Source organism: Gracilinanus agilis, chromosome 2 (assembly GCF_016433145.1).
Source record: "Gracilinanus agilis isolate LMUSP501 chromosome 2, AgileGrace, whole genome shotgun sequence".
NCBI classification, from domain to species: Eukaryota; Metazoa; Chordata; class Mammalia; order Didelphimorphia; family Didelphidae; genus Gracilinanus; species Gracilinanus agilis.
The window spans coordinates 64,234,755-64,251,340 of record NC_058131.1 but is presented as its reverse complement, the minus strand read 5'-3'; the positions used below and the strand labels follow the sequence as shown (position 1 = coordinate 64,251,340).

At 36.0% G+C, this 16,586-nt stretch overlaps 1 protein-coding gene across 1 annotated transcript in view; it reads right to left on the bottom strand.

The window, feature by feature from the left end:
- Positions 1–241: 241 nt before the first annotated feature.
- The window catches only part of TERB1 (telomere repeat binding bouquet formation protein 1), a 48,657-nt gene continuing 32,312 nt past the window's right edge, over positions 242–16,586 (bottom strand). The window contains exons 17-19 of the mRNA XM_044659434.1: positions 9,009–9,158; positions 8,624–8,689; positions 242–391 (exon numbers count right to left, since the gene is read on the bottom strand). Coding sequence (XP_044515369.1) covers positions 384–391; positions 8,624–8,689; positions 9,009–9,158 — 224 coding nt within the window. The 3' untranslated portion in view covers positions 242–383. The remainder of the gene's footprint in view (positions 392–8,623; positions 8,690–9,008; positions 9,159–16,586) is intronic.

The following is a 16,586-nucleotide window of genomic DNA, read 5'->3' as shown; positions in this document are numbered from 1 at the left end:
CTGATACAAGTTCTCCATCTGTGGTGAAACAAAACAAATGCAATGTTTTAAAGAATGAAAGGGTGGATACGAAGTGAGATTGAGAGAACTAGAATTGATTAAGAAGCTAGAAATGTAGACTAGCTACATATTTAAGAAGAGGGATAAGCATTTAATTTAATAAACAGTTGAGACTTTTCAAATTTTAATTTCATTTATTTGGGAGGAAAAAAAGTGTTTAATTCTCCTAAAACAGAATATAAACAATATAACTGTGGCATAAGCAAAGTCTACAGCTGTCCAGTCTTTTGAAAATAAGACAACAAAATTGAATTTTCCATCATTTCCCATCTTTTTTCCACAAGAGAGATTCTTATTTCTTCAGTCAAGTTTCTACGAAATCTTCATTTCTCTGTAACCAATTGGAATTATATTTGTTAGTATTTTGTACAGTTTGCAGAATGTATGACTGGTACTTAATGTGTAAGACTCACCCACCCCAGCATAGGAGCTGCTTCCTGAAAAGACACCTGGCATTCTCTAATGTACCCTAATGTAGGAGAGAATTATCAATCTAACAAACTCTTAGACCAGAAAAATCCATTAACACCTAGCCTAGCACCATGGACATAGTAGGCATACAATTTGAATTGAAATGGATGAATGAATATTGCCATGCTGATCACCATGTAAAAATATGTCAGTAGACTATGTTAAATTATTTTTAAAATCTTGCTCAATTAAAAAGGCAGCTAGGTGGCGCAGTGGATAGAGAGCCAGGCCTGGAGACAAGAGGTCCTGGGTTCAAATCTTACCTCAGACATGTCCTAGCTATGTGACCCCTGGCAAGTATCTTAACCCCAACTGCTAACCCTTACTGCTTTTCTGCCTTGGAATCAATACTTAGTATCATTTCTAAGACAGAAGATGAGGGTTAAAAAAAAATCCTGCTCAATTCAAGCCAACAAAAATTACTAAGGGTCTATTAAGTGCCAAGGGCTATTGTATTAAATGTCATCTTTTATCCCCAAAGTACAAAGCAATGTCCAAACAATAAATTTAGAACTAGCATCTATACAGCACAGCAAGGTCATCTTTACACCCCCCTGTAAGGTAGGTAGAATCTCACTCATTATGGCAAAATAACATCAGATGTTTACATAGTGCTTTAAGAGTTATAAAGTGCTTTCTATAGATCATCTAATTTAAACTTAATAACAGTCTTGTGAGGTAAGTGCTACAGGTAATATCATCCCCATTTTACAGATGAGGAAACAGGTTCATAGAAGCTCAATAACTTGCCATTGGCCATACCATAAGTTGTGTCAAAAGCTGAACTGAACCCAGGTCTTCCTAATTCTTAAGATCAGCATCATTTTCACTACCCCATAGTGCCTTTCATTCACACAATCTTACACAAGGCTATGTTGGCTGAAGACAAGCTCTGGCAAGTCCTATAAACTAGAAAAACTCAACTATGATGCCAGTGATGAGGGGATAACCTGTTTAATATGCAAAAAAATTTAATAATGCCTTTTATTTCAGTTGGACCTTTTTTGCTGTGGTTAAGGACAGAAAAAGTAGAAAAAATAAGAATATTGTAATAATCACACAAATTATAACAAACATTCCCTGCTTAACTATTGGTACTCTAAATGAGATGATCTTTGTCCAGTGATGGAAGAGTTGATACATTACACTTTCACTATAAATAGAACTAAAAGATATAAAGAAATTCTAGCCACATGGAAGGATGGCTCATATCCTCCAAAAAGTAAATTAAAAAGTAGGTCTAGGGGCAGCTGGGTAGCTCAGTGGATTGAGAGCCAAGCCTAGAGACGGGAGGTCCTAGGTTCAAATCTGGCCTCAGACACTTCCCAGCTGTGTGACCCTGGGCAAGTCACTTGACCCCCATTGCCCACCCTAACCACTCTTCTATCTAGGAACCAATACACAGAAGTTAAGGGTTTAAAATAAAAAAAAAGTAAAAAAAAAAAAAAAGTAGGTCTAGGTGTTTAATTGTTACCACAAAGGCAACAAGAAACCTGGGACACTAGTTCACCTCCCCTGTAGTCTTCACAGTAAGCAGAAATCAAAATATAATTAATATTAAGATAATAAGCAAGATGGTGGAGGAGAGGTTGATGTTGACAGAATACTATTGTGCTATAAGAAATTATGAACAGGATGATTTCAGAAGGAGCTTGAAAGACATACATGAACTGATGCAGAGTGAAACAAGCAGAACTAGTATGTAGATCAAAGCATACTATTTTTCACTTTAGTTTATTTGGGTTTTTATTTGGAGGTTTTGATTTTATATGAGTATTCTCTTATAACTAAACAATATGGAAATATGTGTTGCATGATAATACATGTAATAATAACCCAGATCAAATTGCTTATCATCTCTGGGAAGGGGGAGGGAAGTGAAGGAGGAAGACAATTTGGATCTTATAACTTCAAAAAACTTATGTGGAAAATTGTTACAACATGTAATTAGTAAAATAAAATATCTTTAAAAAAAAGAAAAAAACAGGTTAATTAAAAAAAAACATGTAAAGACCAACATGAAGTTATGAAGAATGAAACAAGCAGAACCAAGAGGACATTATATATGGGAACAGAAATATAGTTTTAAGAATGTCTTGTGTATGTACACCTCCAGAGAAAGAACTGATAAGTAGAAATAAGCAGGACATAGTTTTATGTATACATATATCTTTTTGTCACATGATGCCTTCCCTAATGGGGAAAGGAGAAGGACGGAAGGACCTGGGTATTTTAATGTAACATGTAAACAAATAAAAAATTTAAATGAAAGAAAAAACAACTTTAAAAATTAAAGTTGGCCAAATTGGAGGGGAGGAGGGGGAGTACAAAAGCTCATTGAATAAAAGAACTTCTTAAAAATTAGAATTGGGCAAATGGAAGCTAATGACTCTAGGAGACATCAAGAGACAATAAAACAAAGTCAAAGGAATGAAAAAGGAGAAAATGTGAAATATTCCATTTGAAAAACAACTGATCTGAAAAATAGATCCAAGGAGAGATTATTTAAGAAATACTGGATTACCTGAAAACCATGATCAAAGAAAAAGCCTAGCCATCACATTTCAAGAAATTATCAAAGAAAACCGCTCTGATATACTAGAACCAGAGGGTAAAATAGAAATTGAAAGAATCCACTGATCACCTCCTGAAAAAGATCCCAAAATAAACACTCCCAGAAATATTACAGCCAAAATGCAGAGCTCCCAGGACAAAGAAAAAATACCCAGCCATAAAGAAACAATCCAAATATTTTGGAATCAGTCGAAATTATACAAGATTTAGCAGTTTACATGTAAATGGAATGGAGGATTTGAAATGATATTCCAGAAGGCAAAGGAGCTAGAATTACAACCAAGACTAGCCTACCCAGGAAAACTAAGTATAATCCTTCAGGAGAAAAAACAAATTACAAGTTATTCAATGAAATAGGGGACTTCTGGGCATTTCTGATGAAAAGAACAGAGCTGAATAAAAAAATCAGATATTCAAACACAAGACTCAAGAGAAACATTAAAAGATAAACATGAAAGAGTAATCATCAGGGACTCAATAAAGTTAAACTATTTATACTCTTTTATGGGAAGATGAGGCATGCAGCTTCTAAGAACTTTATCATTATGAGGGCAGTTAGATCTATATAGAGAGAGGACATGGATGAGTTGATTTTGTTGGGATGATCTCAAAAAAAAATATGTAGTCACTGGAGGCAGGGAAAGGGGGAGTCATAAAAGTTTCCCAAAGGAGATGGCACATGAGCTAGGCTTTGAATGAAGCTTGGGATGTAAGAGGCTAAGGGAAGCTGGAATGCATCCTCTGGTTAGAAGCCCACACAACAATGTAGTCTGGAGATGGAATGCTGAATTCAGACACAGCAGGGAGGCTTGGTTTATTAAGATAACCTTGATAAGCTTTGAGATGGCAATTTGTATTAAGTGATAGATCTGGAAGAGTGAGCAGAAAATGAGGAAATGGAGGCAATAAGTGTAGCAAGAAGAGTACATATAGGGCAATACATTGAAGGGCTAACAGGATCAAATGAAGGTTTTTTTTTACAATGGGGAAACCTAGGAATGTTTGTTTGTTTTTGAACCTTTACCTTATGTTTCTAAGACAGGATAGTAAGTGCTAGGAAGTATCTGAGGCCAGATTTGAACCCAAGTCCTCCTGACTCTAGGCCTGATGCTCTATCCACTGTGTTGCATAACTGCTCCAGAATGTGTTGATAGCAAAGTGGATAATAAGAGATTGAAGATGAGAAAGAGAGGCAAGCTCCTGGAAGAGCCTGGAGGGGAAAGAACCAAGGACACAGGTAAAAAGACTAGCCTTGATGAAGAGAAAGGTCTCTTTTCCTTTGGGAATGAAAAAAAGGAAGAGAGAATGAAAGAGGATGTAGAAGCTTTTTGAGCTGTGCAGCAGAGGAGAAAGGGGTTCTATTCATGGCAGAAGACCTTGATTTTCCCAATAAAAACAAAAGACAAGGTCCTTAATTGAGAAAGAGGAGGAAAAGATTAGTGCATTAGACTTAAGAGAAGGATTTGGAATAGCCATTATGTGAAATATGTTAGAGAGTAACCCAAGTTAAAATAAAAGGTTTGCCATGCAATGGTGAAAGCCTAATTGAACTTAAATAAATCTTGACCAGTTGGTACATGCTCATGTAATTTTCTCTTGCAGCATTTAAAATCAGGTAAGTAGGCGCAGTGATTGTAGATTATAGGAATAACTTGGGTTTGACGTGGTAATTGGGGTCAAGGGGGAAGGGATTCAACAGCAGAAGTTAGTGTACATGAACTGCTTGTCATTTCACATTATTGCCCTCTGCCTCACTCCAGGCACTCTGCTTTCCTGCCAAATGGACATATTTGTTCTTCCCCATCATCCATCTCCACACCTGTTGTCACTCCTTTCTCATCTTGGCCTTTTAAAACTCTAGCTTCCTTTAAAGTTTATCTCAGGTAACACCTTCTAATGAGGCCTTTCCTGATCCTCTTGGCTGTCAAAGTTCAATAATCTCCAAACACTCCACTATCCAATTCTTTTGAGGGCCATCACCTTGCACTAGCCACCTGCTGCTCTTCTTATACTGATTCCTTAGTAAGTCAGTTTAAATCTATGCAATCATCTACATTCAATCCCTTGTCCCCTGTTTTGCTGATCACCCCTTGCCAAACCCCCCACCATGGACCATTCCCAACATCTGTTCCCTTGCCCTTATTCAAAGAGCTGGAGAAAAACACATGCTGAGTTTGGGCTGACTCAGTCCACTGCAAATTTATGTTAAATAACCTCAACCTGGCTCTCTCCACAGCAAGGAAATTCTTACATCTCTCTAATCAACAATTCATCATGCCCCTCACCAGAGCAGCTATTCATAGGAGCTCACATTTCACTGATAAAATTGGGGCCATTTGTTGAGTGTTCTCTCCTTTCCTATCTGCAGCCTTAGGACCCTGCTGAGGATCTAATTTTCAATACCACCCTCTTCAGGTTTTTATGATACTGCTTCCTCCTTCTTCCTCCTATCTGGATGACTTCTCATTGCCACAATCCATGGCTGGATCTTCTTCTATGTTGTACATACCAATAATGGGTGTCCCCTATGAGTCTAGAGCAATGGTTCCCAAACTTTTTTGGCCTACCACCCCCTTTCCAGAAAAAAATATTACTTAGCCACCTGAAAATTAAATTTAAAAAAATTTTAATAGCAATTAATAGGAAAGATAAATGCACCTGTAGCCATCACCACCCCCCTGAATCGCTGCAGCACCCACCGGGGGCGATGGTGCCCACTTTGGGAATCACTTGTCCAGAGCCTTCTTCCTTTATCCCTCTAATCTATATTATCTCACTTGTTGATCTTATTGGCTACCATGAATTCAATTATAATCTCTATGCAAATGATCTATATATTCAGTCTGAATCTCTTAGGAGTTTTAGTCTCTGATCACCAATACTTTTTAAACATCTCAACCTAGATGGGGAAATAAGTACATTAATGCACTGTTGGTGGAGCTGTGAATTGGTCTAGTTATTCTGGAAAGCAATTTGGAACTCTACACCCAAAATAACTAAACTGTGCATACCCTTTAACTCAGTAATATTATTACTAGGTCTACACACCTAAAAAAAAAGATAAAACAAAAACTAATAGGACACATATGTACAAAAATATTTATAGCACCTCTTTGTATGGTGACAAAGAATTATAAATTAAGTGGGTGCCCACTGATTGGGTAATGTTTGAACCATTTATGGTATATAAATGTAATGGAATACTGTGATGCCATAAGTTAAAAGGGAGAGTTTCAAAGGAACTTGTGTGAAAGGAAATTTATTTTAACTCAATCAAGTACTTAGAGGGCTCAACCCTTTTAACTCAATCAGTCAGAAACTTGTGAATCCTTCTGATAAGAGTTTATACTCTCAGGGGATGAGAGGTGGATCCCACAGACACTGTTCCCCTGGGCAGTGCTAGGCAGAAGAGGGGTAAGGGCTAGGCAATGGGGGTTAAGTGACTTGCCCAGGGTCACACAGCTAGGCCGAAAGGCCAAAGCAAAAGCCTCCAGCCACAGCGAAAGCCAGAAGGCAAAAGTCCCGTCAGTTGGAACTTCACCTATTTATAGCTTTAAGTTCTAACTGACTTTCTGAACATTCTAAGATGTTTAACTGACTTTTTGTGACCGTTAGAAATTACAGAAGCAAAAAGTTTCTGTTAGCCACCTTGCATTACATCATAGATAAAAAAGACCTGTACAAAAATATTTATAGCCGCGCTTTTTGTGATGGCAAAAAACTGGAAAATGAGGGAATGCTCTTCAATTGGAGAATGGCTGAACAAATTTTGGTTTATTCTGGTGATGGAATACTACTATGCTCAAAGGAATAATAAACTGGAGGAATTCCATGTGAACTGGAATGACCTCCAGGAATTGATGCAGAGTGAAAGGAGCAGAGCCAGAAGAACATTGTACACAGAGACTGATACACTGTGGTAAAATCAAATGTAATGGGCTTCTGTACTAGCAGAAATGCAATGACCCAGGACAATTCTGAGGGATCTATGGAAAAGAACACTACCCACATTCAGAGGAAGAACTGCAGGAGGGGAAACACAGAAGAAAAACAACTGCTTGAACACATGGGTTGATGCGGACATGGTTGGGGATGTAGACTCGAAACTACCACACCAATGTAAATATCAATAATATATAAATAAGTCTTGATTGATGACACATGTTAAAACCAGTTGAAATGTGTTGGATATGGGGGGGGGAGGGTTAACGGGGGAGTGAAGGGGAAAGTAAAAACATGAATCATGGTAACCATGGAAAATTTTTCTAAAAAAATAAAATATTTAAATCTTAAAAAAAATATATTCAGTCCAACCAAACCAAAATAATTTTCCCCTTTACACGTTTTTCAGTCATAAAAAAGAACATTTTTTAAAAATAATGTAAAATATGGTAGTTTTGATTTTTAACACAATTCTCTTTTCTTAACACATTCTCTAAGTAATCTTTTCAAATACTAGCTACTAATGAATTAAATAGATATGAACTAGAAAATAATAGATAAAGAAGCAGTCACGAGTGGAAAAGAAATAGGGGGAAATGGTTGTAGAAAGTTTTTCTTTATAGTATATTTTTCATCAGAATTGAAATTCAGTTATATTAATAATAACAATATACATGTAATATACAACAGTAGTCCAATATTTTATTCTAACATAAACATACTAATTGAGTTTTAAATTTAGTAATTTAAGGACTATGAGAAAACAATATACAGCAGTAATGAAACACATCATCAGAATGCTATTATTAGAAACAAATTGGTGCCAGAAGACCTGAGTTCTAGTCCCAGCTTTGACACTTACTTGCTGTGTTACTGAGAGCAAGACAAAATTTCTCTGAGCCTCAATGTCATCTTTAATATAGGTATGATAAAAAATATTTGCACTCCCTACTTCACAGATTATGAGGACAGTACTTTATAATATATATTGGAAACTAGAGAACATTATTAGCATTTTTTCCTCATCATGGTGGGCATTATATAATCACTGGATCTGGAAAACAGTGAACCAACAAATGCTTCCCCAGTATTTTTCTAATTGTTATGGTAGGAAGTGCTTATTTTAAAGTGTAAGCAATTGAATCTATAGATAAGAGAATGAAGATGCTAAAAGAAAGAGAAGATTAGGGTCTGGATTTATAATCAGAAAACCTGGCTTCAATTGTTAATTATGTAAATGTAATCCACTATTATTCATCATTCATAGGTTCTGTGTAGTGAAAGTGAAGGGATGGAGGTAGGAGGGTAGGATGGATGGGAGGAAGTGGGAGGTGTCAGGGGAAGTTGAGGCAGAGAGAGTCCTGGGAGACGTAGTCTTCCAGGGCTTACAATAATTTCAAATGAGACAGTTCTAAGGAACCTTAGAGATCATCTAGTACAATTTCCACATTTTGGAAATAAGGAAACTGGGATTTAAAGTGAATGGGAACATCTCCAAATCAGTTATCTGCTCTCTTCTACTTGATTTTATTTTTAAAAATTCAGAACTCAGTTTGGAAATTATCTTGAAACTTACTTCTTTCTTCATGTGTAGAATATTCATTCCTCAATCTTTTTTTCTTATATGGGGTCAACACTATCTCTGTAAAATATAAGAATTATTTGGAAAATCTTTGTGATCACATGTGAATTCTAAACACTAAAATATATAAACTGCATATTTAATGTAGATCTATTTTACATTGAAAAGTTTTAAGCAAGTTGAGAAGAAATCTTAAAACTATCCAACAGAACCTAAAATTATTCCCCAGGACTTTTACAAAATATGTGACTGCTCAGAAACAGGTTTTCTTTTCAATATCCTTCCCTCCCAACCTCTACCTTTAACATATTTAATAGTTTAGAATCTAAATTCAGTCTAGAAATTCTATCATAAATACAGTTTAAAGCTGCTGAATTACTTTTGTTACAGATAAGTGATTTCCTTAGGTCACTTTTATATCTATCTTCAGCTTCCAGAATGACTTTGTGGCGATCACATTGGAATGGGCAAGAGTGCAAGAGCCTGCTAAAATTTCTGCTATTCAGGGATTTTCCTACTTCTATGCAACCTAAAAAAAAGCACATTAAGATTATATACAGATGTTATAAAATAGCTAATTACAAATCCATGAATGTAAATAGTATCTTAAGGATAGTAACTATTGGTCCAACTAGGTACTTAATTATGTTCATAATGAAAATGTGATCATAGATTATGCTTATAGATAATTAACTAACATTTACTGAACATTTATTATAGGCCCATTGCTGTGGGAGATGCAGAATACATATAAAACAATTTTTGCCCTCTAAAATTTAACTGGTATGCCCAAAGGGCTATAAAACTATGTATAACCTTTCCCTTTGATCCAGTAATGCCACTACTGGGTCTGTATCCCAAAAAGATAATAAAATAAAAAATAGCTGCTTTTTTTGTGATGGCAAAGAATTGGAAATTAAGGGGAAATCCATCAGTTGGGGAATGGCTGAACAAATTGTGGTACATGTTGAGAATGGAATCCTATTGTGCTATAAGTAATGATAAGCAAGATGATTTCAGAAAAAGCTGAAAGATCTGCTGGAACTGCTGCAGAATGAAATAACCATAAGGACAAGAGTAGCAAAAAGGTAAGAATTAATAGAACATATTTTATGGATAGCCTTATTGGAATGGGAGGGACATATCAGAGAGTTGTAGGAAATTATTAGAATGGAGTTGGAGAGAAGAAAAAAAGGAGAGTCTTAAAAATTGGAAGAGTTTAAGGTTGATGCAGGAGGTATTGGGAAGTTATATATTCTTGAGCATAAAGTAGCATGTTAAAAGTGGTATTTTTAAAAAATTGTTTAGAATTAGTTATGTGATACTGATTAATTGGAAAAGAAATAAAGAGACCAGCAGTTATGTAAGTTTACAAGAATAAGAGCTGAAAGAGACTTTAGAGATCATCTAGTTCAGCCCCTTCATTTTACAGATAAAGAAGCTGAGGCTTGAAAAAGGGAAGTAATTTGCCTAAAGTTTACAGAAAGTTTTCCAAAGAAAAAGTACAAATTATCAGCCATTACTTGGAAAGTGTTCAGACTATCAAATAATTACAGAAATGCAGCACAAAGTAATTGAGGTGTTACCTTAGACCCATTAAAATACTAAAGATCCTTAAAAATGGTAAAACTCAATGTTTTTTATAACAGTGAAACAATAGAAGAATAGTAATGGACTAAACTATCTCAAATTCAAATTCAGTGCTGGTAGTACTGTAGGAAAGTAGGTACATACTGCTGGAGTTGGGAATTGAGCCATCTTTTTTGCAAAATTACTTGGAATTATACAGTGAGATTTATAAGGTCATGCTATTAAACTTAGTAATTGCATTGAAAAGAAAATTTTAGATTGTAAAGTAAAATGCAATTGACTTAGTAATTGCATACTCTCAAGATGTTATTGATGAGAGAAAAAAAGAACTTTTGAGATGGAAATATTTTTATTTATATTAGCAAAGAACTGGAAAGAAGCAAGATTCAATTCAACAATTGAGGAGAATGGTTGAAAAAAATTGTGATATATCAAATAAGACAATATTTTTTAAGCACTTAGCATTGTACCAGCACATAGGAGGGCCTTATTAAGTGTTCTTTCCTTCCTGCAAGAATAAAATGGAATAATATTGCACCACAAGAAATTTAAAATATGCATATGAATAAATATGGAAAAAACACAGAAAGTGATACAGAGTCAAAAGCAGAATAAAAAAACTAGTATAAACTGATTATGACTAAGTAAAAAAGAGAATGAAATCTGGAAAATAAATTTTAAAAGAGGAGAAAGGAAGAACATAAACAAGGTTAAGCATTACTTTTTTAAAAGTGAATTTAAATTATTTCCTAAACAAAAGGTAAATGATACAAATGGTATAGTCTGGTTTTGCTATTATCATTGTATTGTGGTTTTGAAGATTTGTATTTAAGAGTTATCAATTTTATGATAAAAATGCTTTTTACAGAAAAAGTAAATAAAGGCATAAGAACAAGGATACCTACTTGAGAGCTACCAGTACACTGACTCTCTAAAGTTGGAATGGTGAAAGCAAATGAGCTCAATCAGTGCCTTTTTAGAGAGAGGATGAAGAGTGAAGGAAAAGAGACCCATGGAATAGCTGCTGTGTCAGAAAAGTCATGAAAGGAGGGAAGTTCACATAAGGACTGGATCAGGTGGCTGTTGAAATCCCTCCCAATTCTCCAATCTGTGATTCTGAATGTGCCAATTTCAGGCAGGAAGCAACAAGTAAAGAGCAATGTTGCTATAGGGGGGATATGGGGACGATAATGCCTGGGAGAAGACCACTAGTTTGGGCAAGAACATCAAGCATAGCCTTTGAGACCACGATGGGGAGAGAAGAAAGATAGATTTTAGGTGGTTAGTCAGGGTTTGGGTAACTAGGATGAGAAGACAGTGGACAGTACAAATTTGAGGAATTTTACAGTGAAAAGAAAAAGCCTGAATGACAGCAATAAGGGGCAGCAGGATCAGATACGTTTCTCTTCCTTCACTCCTTCAGCACTGACCTGAGCAAAGTGGATGGGATAGAAGCTGAGGACAATCCAATGGCCCTCCACCACCTATGAAATATTGACCATAAACTAGGCAATGTAACTAGGCAACAGGAAGACAAAGTTCAAGTCTCTGCTGTGTTAGTGGAAATTTGGGGTCCTTGGTCTTAATATCAAGATCCATGATATAAACTTCCTGTGGATGCTTAGGGGACTTGAGAACTACATTTCCCATGATTCAATGGGCTTCCTGCCCTTACGTGGTGAAGTAAGACAACGTAAACAGATGCTTAAATCTGGAGATTGGGATTGGTATGCTCTCTTTCCTGAGGAACAAGCCAGGTGGGCAGAGGTAGTGGCGGGGCATTTGAATTAGATCTTAGCAGGCATGTGGCCTTCTTAATTATCAATATGGCTTTAAATAAATTATTAAATATTTTTAACATATCCATCTATACCAATATTATTCGTAACAGTTTTCTCAACCACTTTTGAAACCTGACTCTCAATTTTTCAGATAGCCTACCAAGCCACAAAACTCTGAGAGCATTTAAAATCCTCTCCAGAGCTATGGACATACTTCTGCCTTTTTTCTGCTTTTATTTTTGGCCACTTTGCTCAGTTCTTTTAAGCATTTTTTAAGGGAAAGTTTTTGGTTTTTCTCTTTTCCCTGTTTTCCTCAGCCACTTGGCTATTTTTACAGGAAAGGGGAAAGCCATTTTTCCAACAGCCTATTCTTGGTTGCTAGTTTATACATTCCCCTTGGACTTGATTTCAATGTCTGCTGACCCCACCCGCCTGACCCTCCCTGGGTCCCTAACTGTTCCTGCCGATTCTGCCTTCTACCTCAGTGCCCTGCCTGTTGCTGCTGCTGCCTCTGCTGCCGACTCCTGAGACTCCTGCTTCTCACCTAAGCTGCTGCTGCTTAAGATTTGGGAAGTATACAAAGAAAACCCACCCCCTTCCCTCTCATTTCACACCTGGGACTTTCCCAGGGGTGTTTCCTCATAGACATTAATGACTTTTAACATGAAGAAAGCTTCTCTAGCTATCTTCCTCCCCCCATGAGCCCTCCACATGGTTCTTCTAAAGCCTGACCTAGGCATCCCCCACACAAGCCCTCCCCATGGGATCTCCAACCTGCAGCTTTCTCTAACCCCTACCCAAGTTGGCTTCCATGTGGCCCTAGCTTTTACTCTTCAAACAGCAAGTAGAATGGCAAGCATGGGCCTCATGGCCTATTTCAAACTATTCCTTGCCATTATCTTGTCTGAAATTCAGGGGAGGGATTCACCCCCCCCCCCACCTCACATTGGCCTACCAAAGACTCTGAACTATATAATTCTTATGTAGTCACCCACACTGTGCTCAGTGTAGAGCTCAGTTAGAAGGAACTTGAATTGGACCAGAGGTGGATTTTAAAACCTCAGACTGCACAGGTTTCTTTTTTAAAAGTCTCTGTCTTATTTTTTTGCTAATTGTTGTTTTATGGTTTAATTTTGTTCTTTTACATTGATTTTTCTGTTACACTGTATCATTTAAGCTACTAAGTTTTGGCTGCTAGATTAATTCTGTTCATGATTTTATTGTAACTCCCAAATAATGTACAATTATTAGAACTGGTAAAAAAGTTTTTTGACTGCATTGCTTGTAATCTGTTCCTTATATTGTATTACCTGATTTCTTTAAGGTTTCATTTTTTTTAAGTTTACCTATATTAATCTAATTCTGTTATCTGTACCATTTATAAACATCTTAAACATTTTTTAAGTTGTAAAAAACCCATAAGTCTTATGTATACTGGATCTGTCATCTCAACTAGAGGTCATATATTACTTATACAACCTTGGAGATTTTGATGCCTTGAGAATTTAAATTATAATTTTATAAAGGGTCTTTAGAATTGACTTTAGATACCTGGTACCCTTCTGTATAAATGATAAGATTTTATATTTTTATTATAAAGAATTTTGTCTTAAAGGGGTAGAGGAAACAAATGGAGGTTTCCTGCCCAAGCTTTAGTATATTACACAGGAAGCCAGGGGAGCTCCTGTATGCTTGATTTTTTGTCTCTATGTTTTAGCTTGCTTTCCCATCAGAAGGATCTAGAATTCCTGAGGATACTTAGACCCAGAAGATTTTTTAATCAGATTTTTTTTTAGGCTCTGCCCCACAATTACCATGGAGGCAGTAATAGAGTTTGTTAAGAAAATATCTTAGCCAATGTTGAATGATTTACTATACCTGTTAAATTTGCATCAAGTATACAATTTTTTAAACATCACAGCAAGTGGTTATAATAATGGGATTGTTTGCTATTTTCTTTAAATATGTTATTGGATATTATGGTACTTTATTTGAATGTGCATTATGAACCTGCTATTTTGTAAAAACCATTTACACTCATAGTTCATGCAAAAGCTTAACAGGAAATGGATCTCATTTTTGAGTGAAAAGCCTTTCACTAATTCTAAGATATGTATATATTTTTTTGATTTTTAAAACATTCTTTTATTATTTTTTCCCTTCTATGTACAATACAATATTTGAGTTTCTTTTTCTCTCTCATTTAATACTTGACATTGTATTTTTCCCTGAAATTTTTTAAAATTTTCTTATTGTTTTTCCTTTTAGTTTTTTAATAGAGTAATTGACTCTTCATTTTTTCTCAGTTTTTGAACTTAAAGTACATATAATCAATGTTAATCCCTTTTTGATTTTACAGTGATATAAGTTTAATATTAATATATATTTGCTATAATATTAATGCATTCCCAAAAAGCCTTAGACTATGGTAACCTACCAATTATTGGTAAATATGGTACTGTGATTAATGTCTCTCTGTCTGATTCCAGGAGAAGGGAGCAAAAAGAGCCACAAGGTCATGGAGACTGACCAAGAATCTGCAAGGTGCCAAGGAGCAAAAGGTCATGCAGACCATGGATTGAGGAAGTTCTATGCCAATACTGAAGGGCTTAAAACTAGTATTTGAAGTTCGGGGTTGTAGTTTTTCTAACATTTTAGAGGCCAGACTTCCCCTTAGCTTCAATTCCTAGCAAGCATCTAAGATTGGCTATAATTATGGCTCATCCCTGAGAAGGTGCAGGCAAATCAGACCAGGGAAGGACAGTTCCCTTGCACACATATTTGGTCCTGTTATTTTTCTTATATATAGAATGGCAATTTTCTGTAGTCCTGGCTCCTGAATGAGTAATTGCAAACTGCTTAAATCATTTTAATTGGGCCTTGATTCAAGGACCTGTTATAAGTTTATTTTTCCTTACATTTTTTGCATATAAGACTTTGACATTTTACATTTCATTCACAAGTTAATTTTTTCTCTTTTATTTGGATTTTATTTTTTTTTATTTCTTTTGCCAATTCATTTCATACAACTCCTTGACTCAACTATGTATCCTTAGCTGACCTGGGGTACCCTCTTCTGGGGAGCATGTGTTACTGATTCTCCTCGGGTGTGTGTATGTGTGTGTGTGTGTGTGTGTGTGTGTGTAAGTTTTATAATCATAATGCCTGTATTATAATCTATAATGTAAAATTTTAACTCTTTTGAGAGTAATTTCAGGGGGGAATGTAAAATTCTCCTAAGAAGGGAATGTATGTTTTATAATCTATAATGTAAAGTTTAAATTCTTTGAGAGTAATTTTAGGATAAGAAATTTGCCATCTCCCCAGAATCCAGACAACAAACCTGCTTGGAGAAGGTACCATGAAGATGCCTGAAGAGCCTTTACTGGATCATGAAAATCCAAAATGAACTTTGGGGTGCAGTTGACTGAACTATGGGGAGTTGAATGCATTTGTTTTGAATGTACAACCTTATGCCAATAGGGGACTGCCACCAATTGGCTTTTTGTCAATGTGGCTAGTTTTTGTCCTCTTTTCTTTTATCCCCAAATTTCTGTAATTTGAAAGTTATGTTTACAAAGTGTTCAAGGAGACCAGTCTCTTTCCGCTCTCAGGGGGAATGTGTTAGTGGAAATTTGGGGTCCTTGGTCTTAATATCAAGATCCATGATATAAACTTCCTGTGGATGCTTAGGGGACTTAAGAACTACATTTCCCATGATTCAATGGGCTTCCTGCCCTTACGTGGTGAAGTAAAACAACGTAAACAGAAGCTTAAATCTGGAGATTGGGATTGGTATGCTCTCTTTCCTGAGGAACAAGCCAGGTGGGCAGAGGTAATGGTGGGGCATTTGAATTAGATCTTAGCAGGCACGTGGCCTTCTTAATTACCAATATGGCTTTAAATAAACTATTAAATGTTTTTAATATATCCATCTATATCAGTATTATTTGTAATACTGCCCTCAAGGAATTTACATCTCACAAGAAGAGATGCTAAAAGGAAGAAATGATCTGAGCGACAGAATATTAAAGCTGGAAGGAACCTCAGAGATGTCTGAATCCATTTCCCTGTGTTTTACAGATAAGGAAACTGGCTGAAAGAAAGTATATAACATTCCTGAGTCACAGGGAGAGAGCAGAAAAGATAAGATTAGAACTCGGCTCTCTCTACTCCATGACACTTCACTTCAACTATGAGTGAGTTCCTGGGGGAAGTGGGAAAGGATGAGGTCCAGAACACAGGCAGAGAGGCATATTTAGAGAAGAAAAAAGGAAATTCTTCTTAAAATTGGTAGCAGGGATAAAACTGTAGATATGTTAACGCATATAATGGTGAGGAGAGGGGCAGGTGGAAGAAGTCATTCTAGGATTAACCACCTTCTCTATGTACAAGAAAGAATATGGGTTTGGGGAAGGAACTAATGTTTTAAGACAGAATTGGTTACAGACTAAAAACTATTGGAAATCTGTTAAAATGCCAAGGAGAGAGAAGAAATTGTTTAAAATGTCTGCCATACATTTTTATACTATTTACTAAAAATAGTTGGGGGCAGGGGGGAGTTTTCTATTTGTATGCCTAAAGTG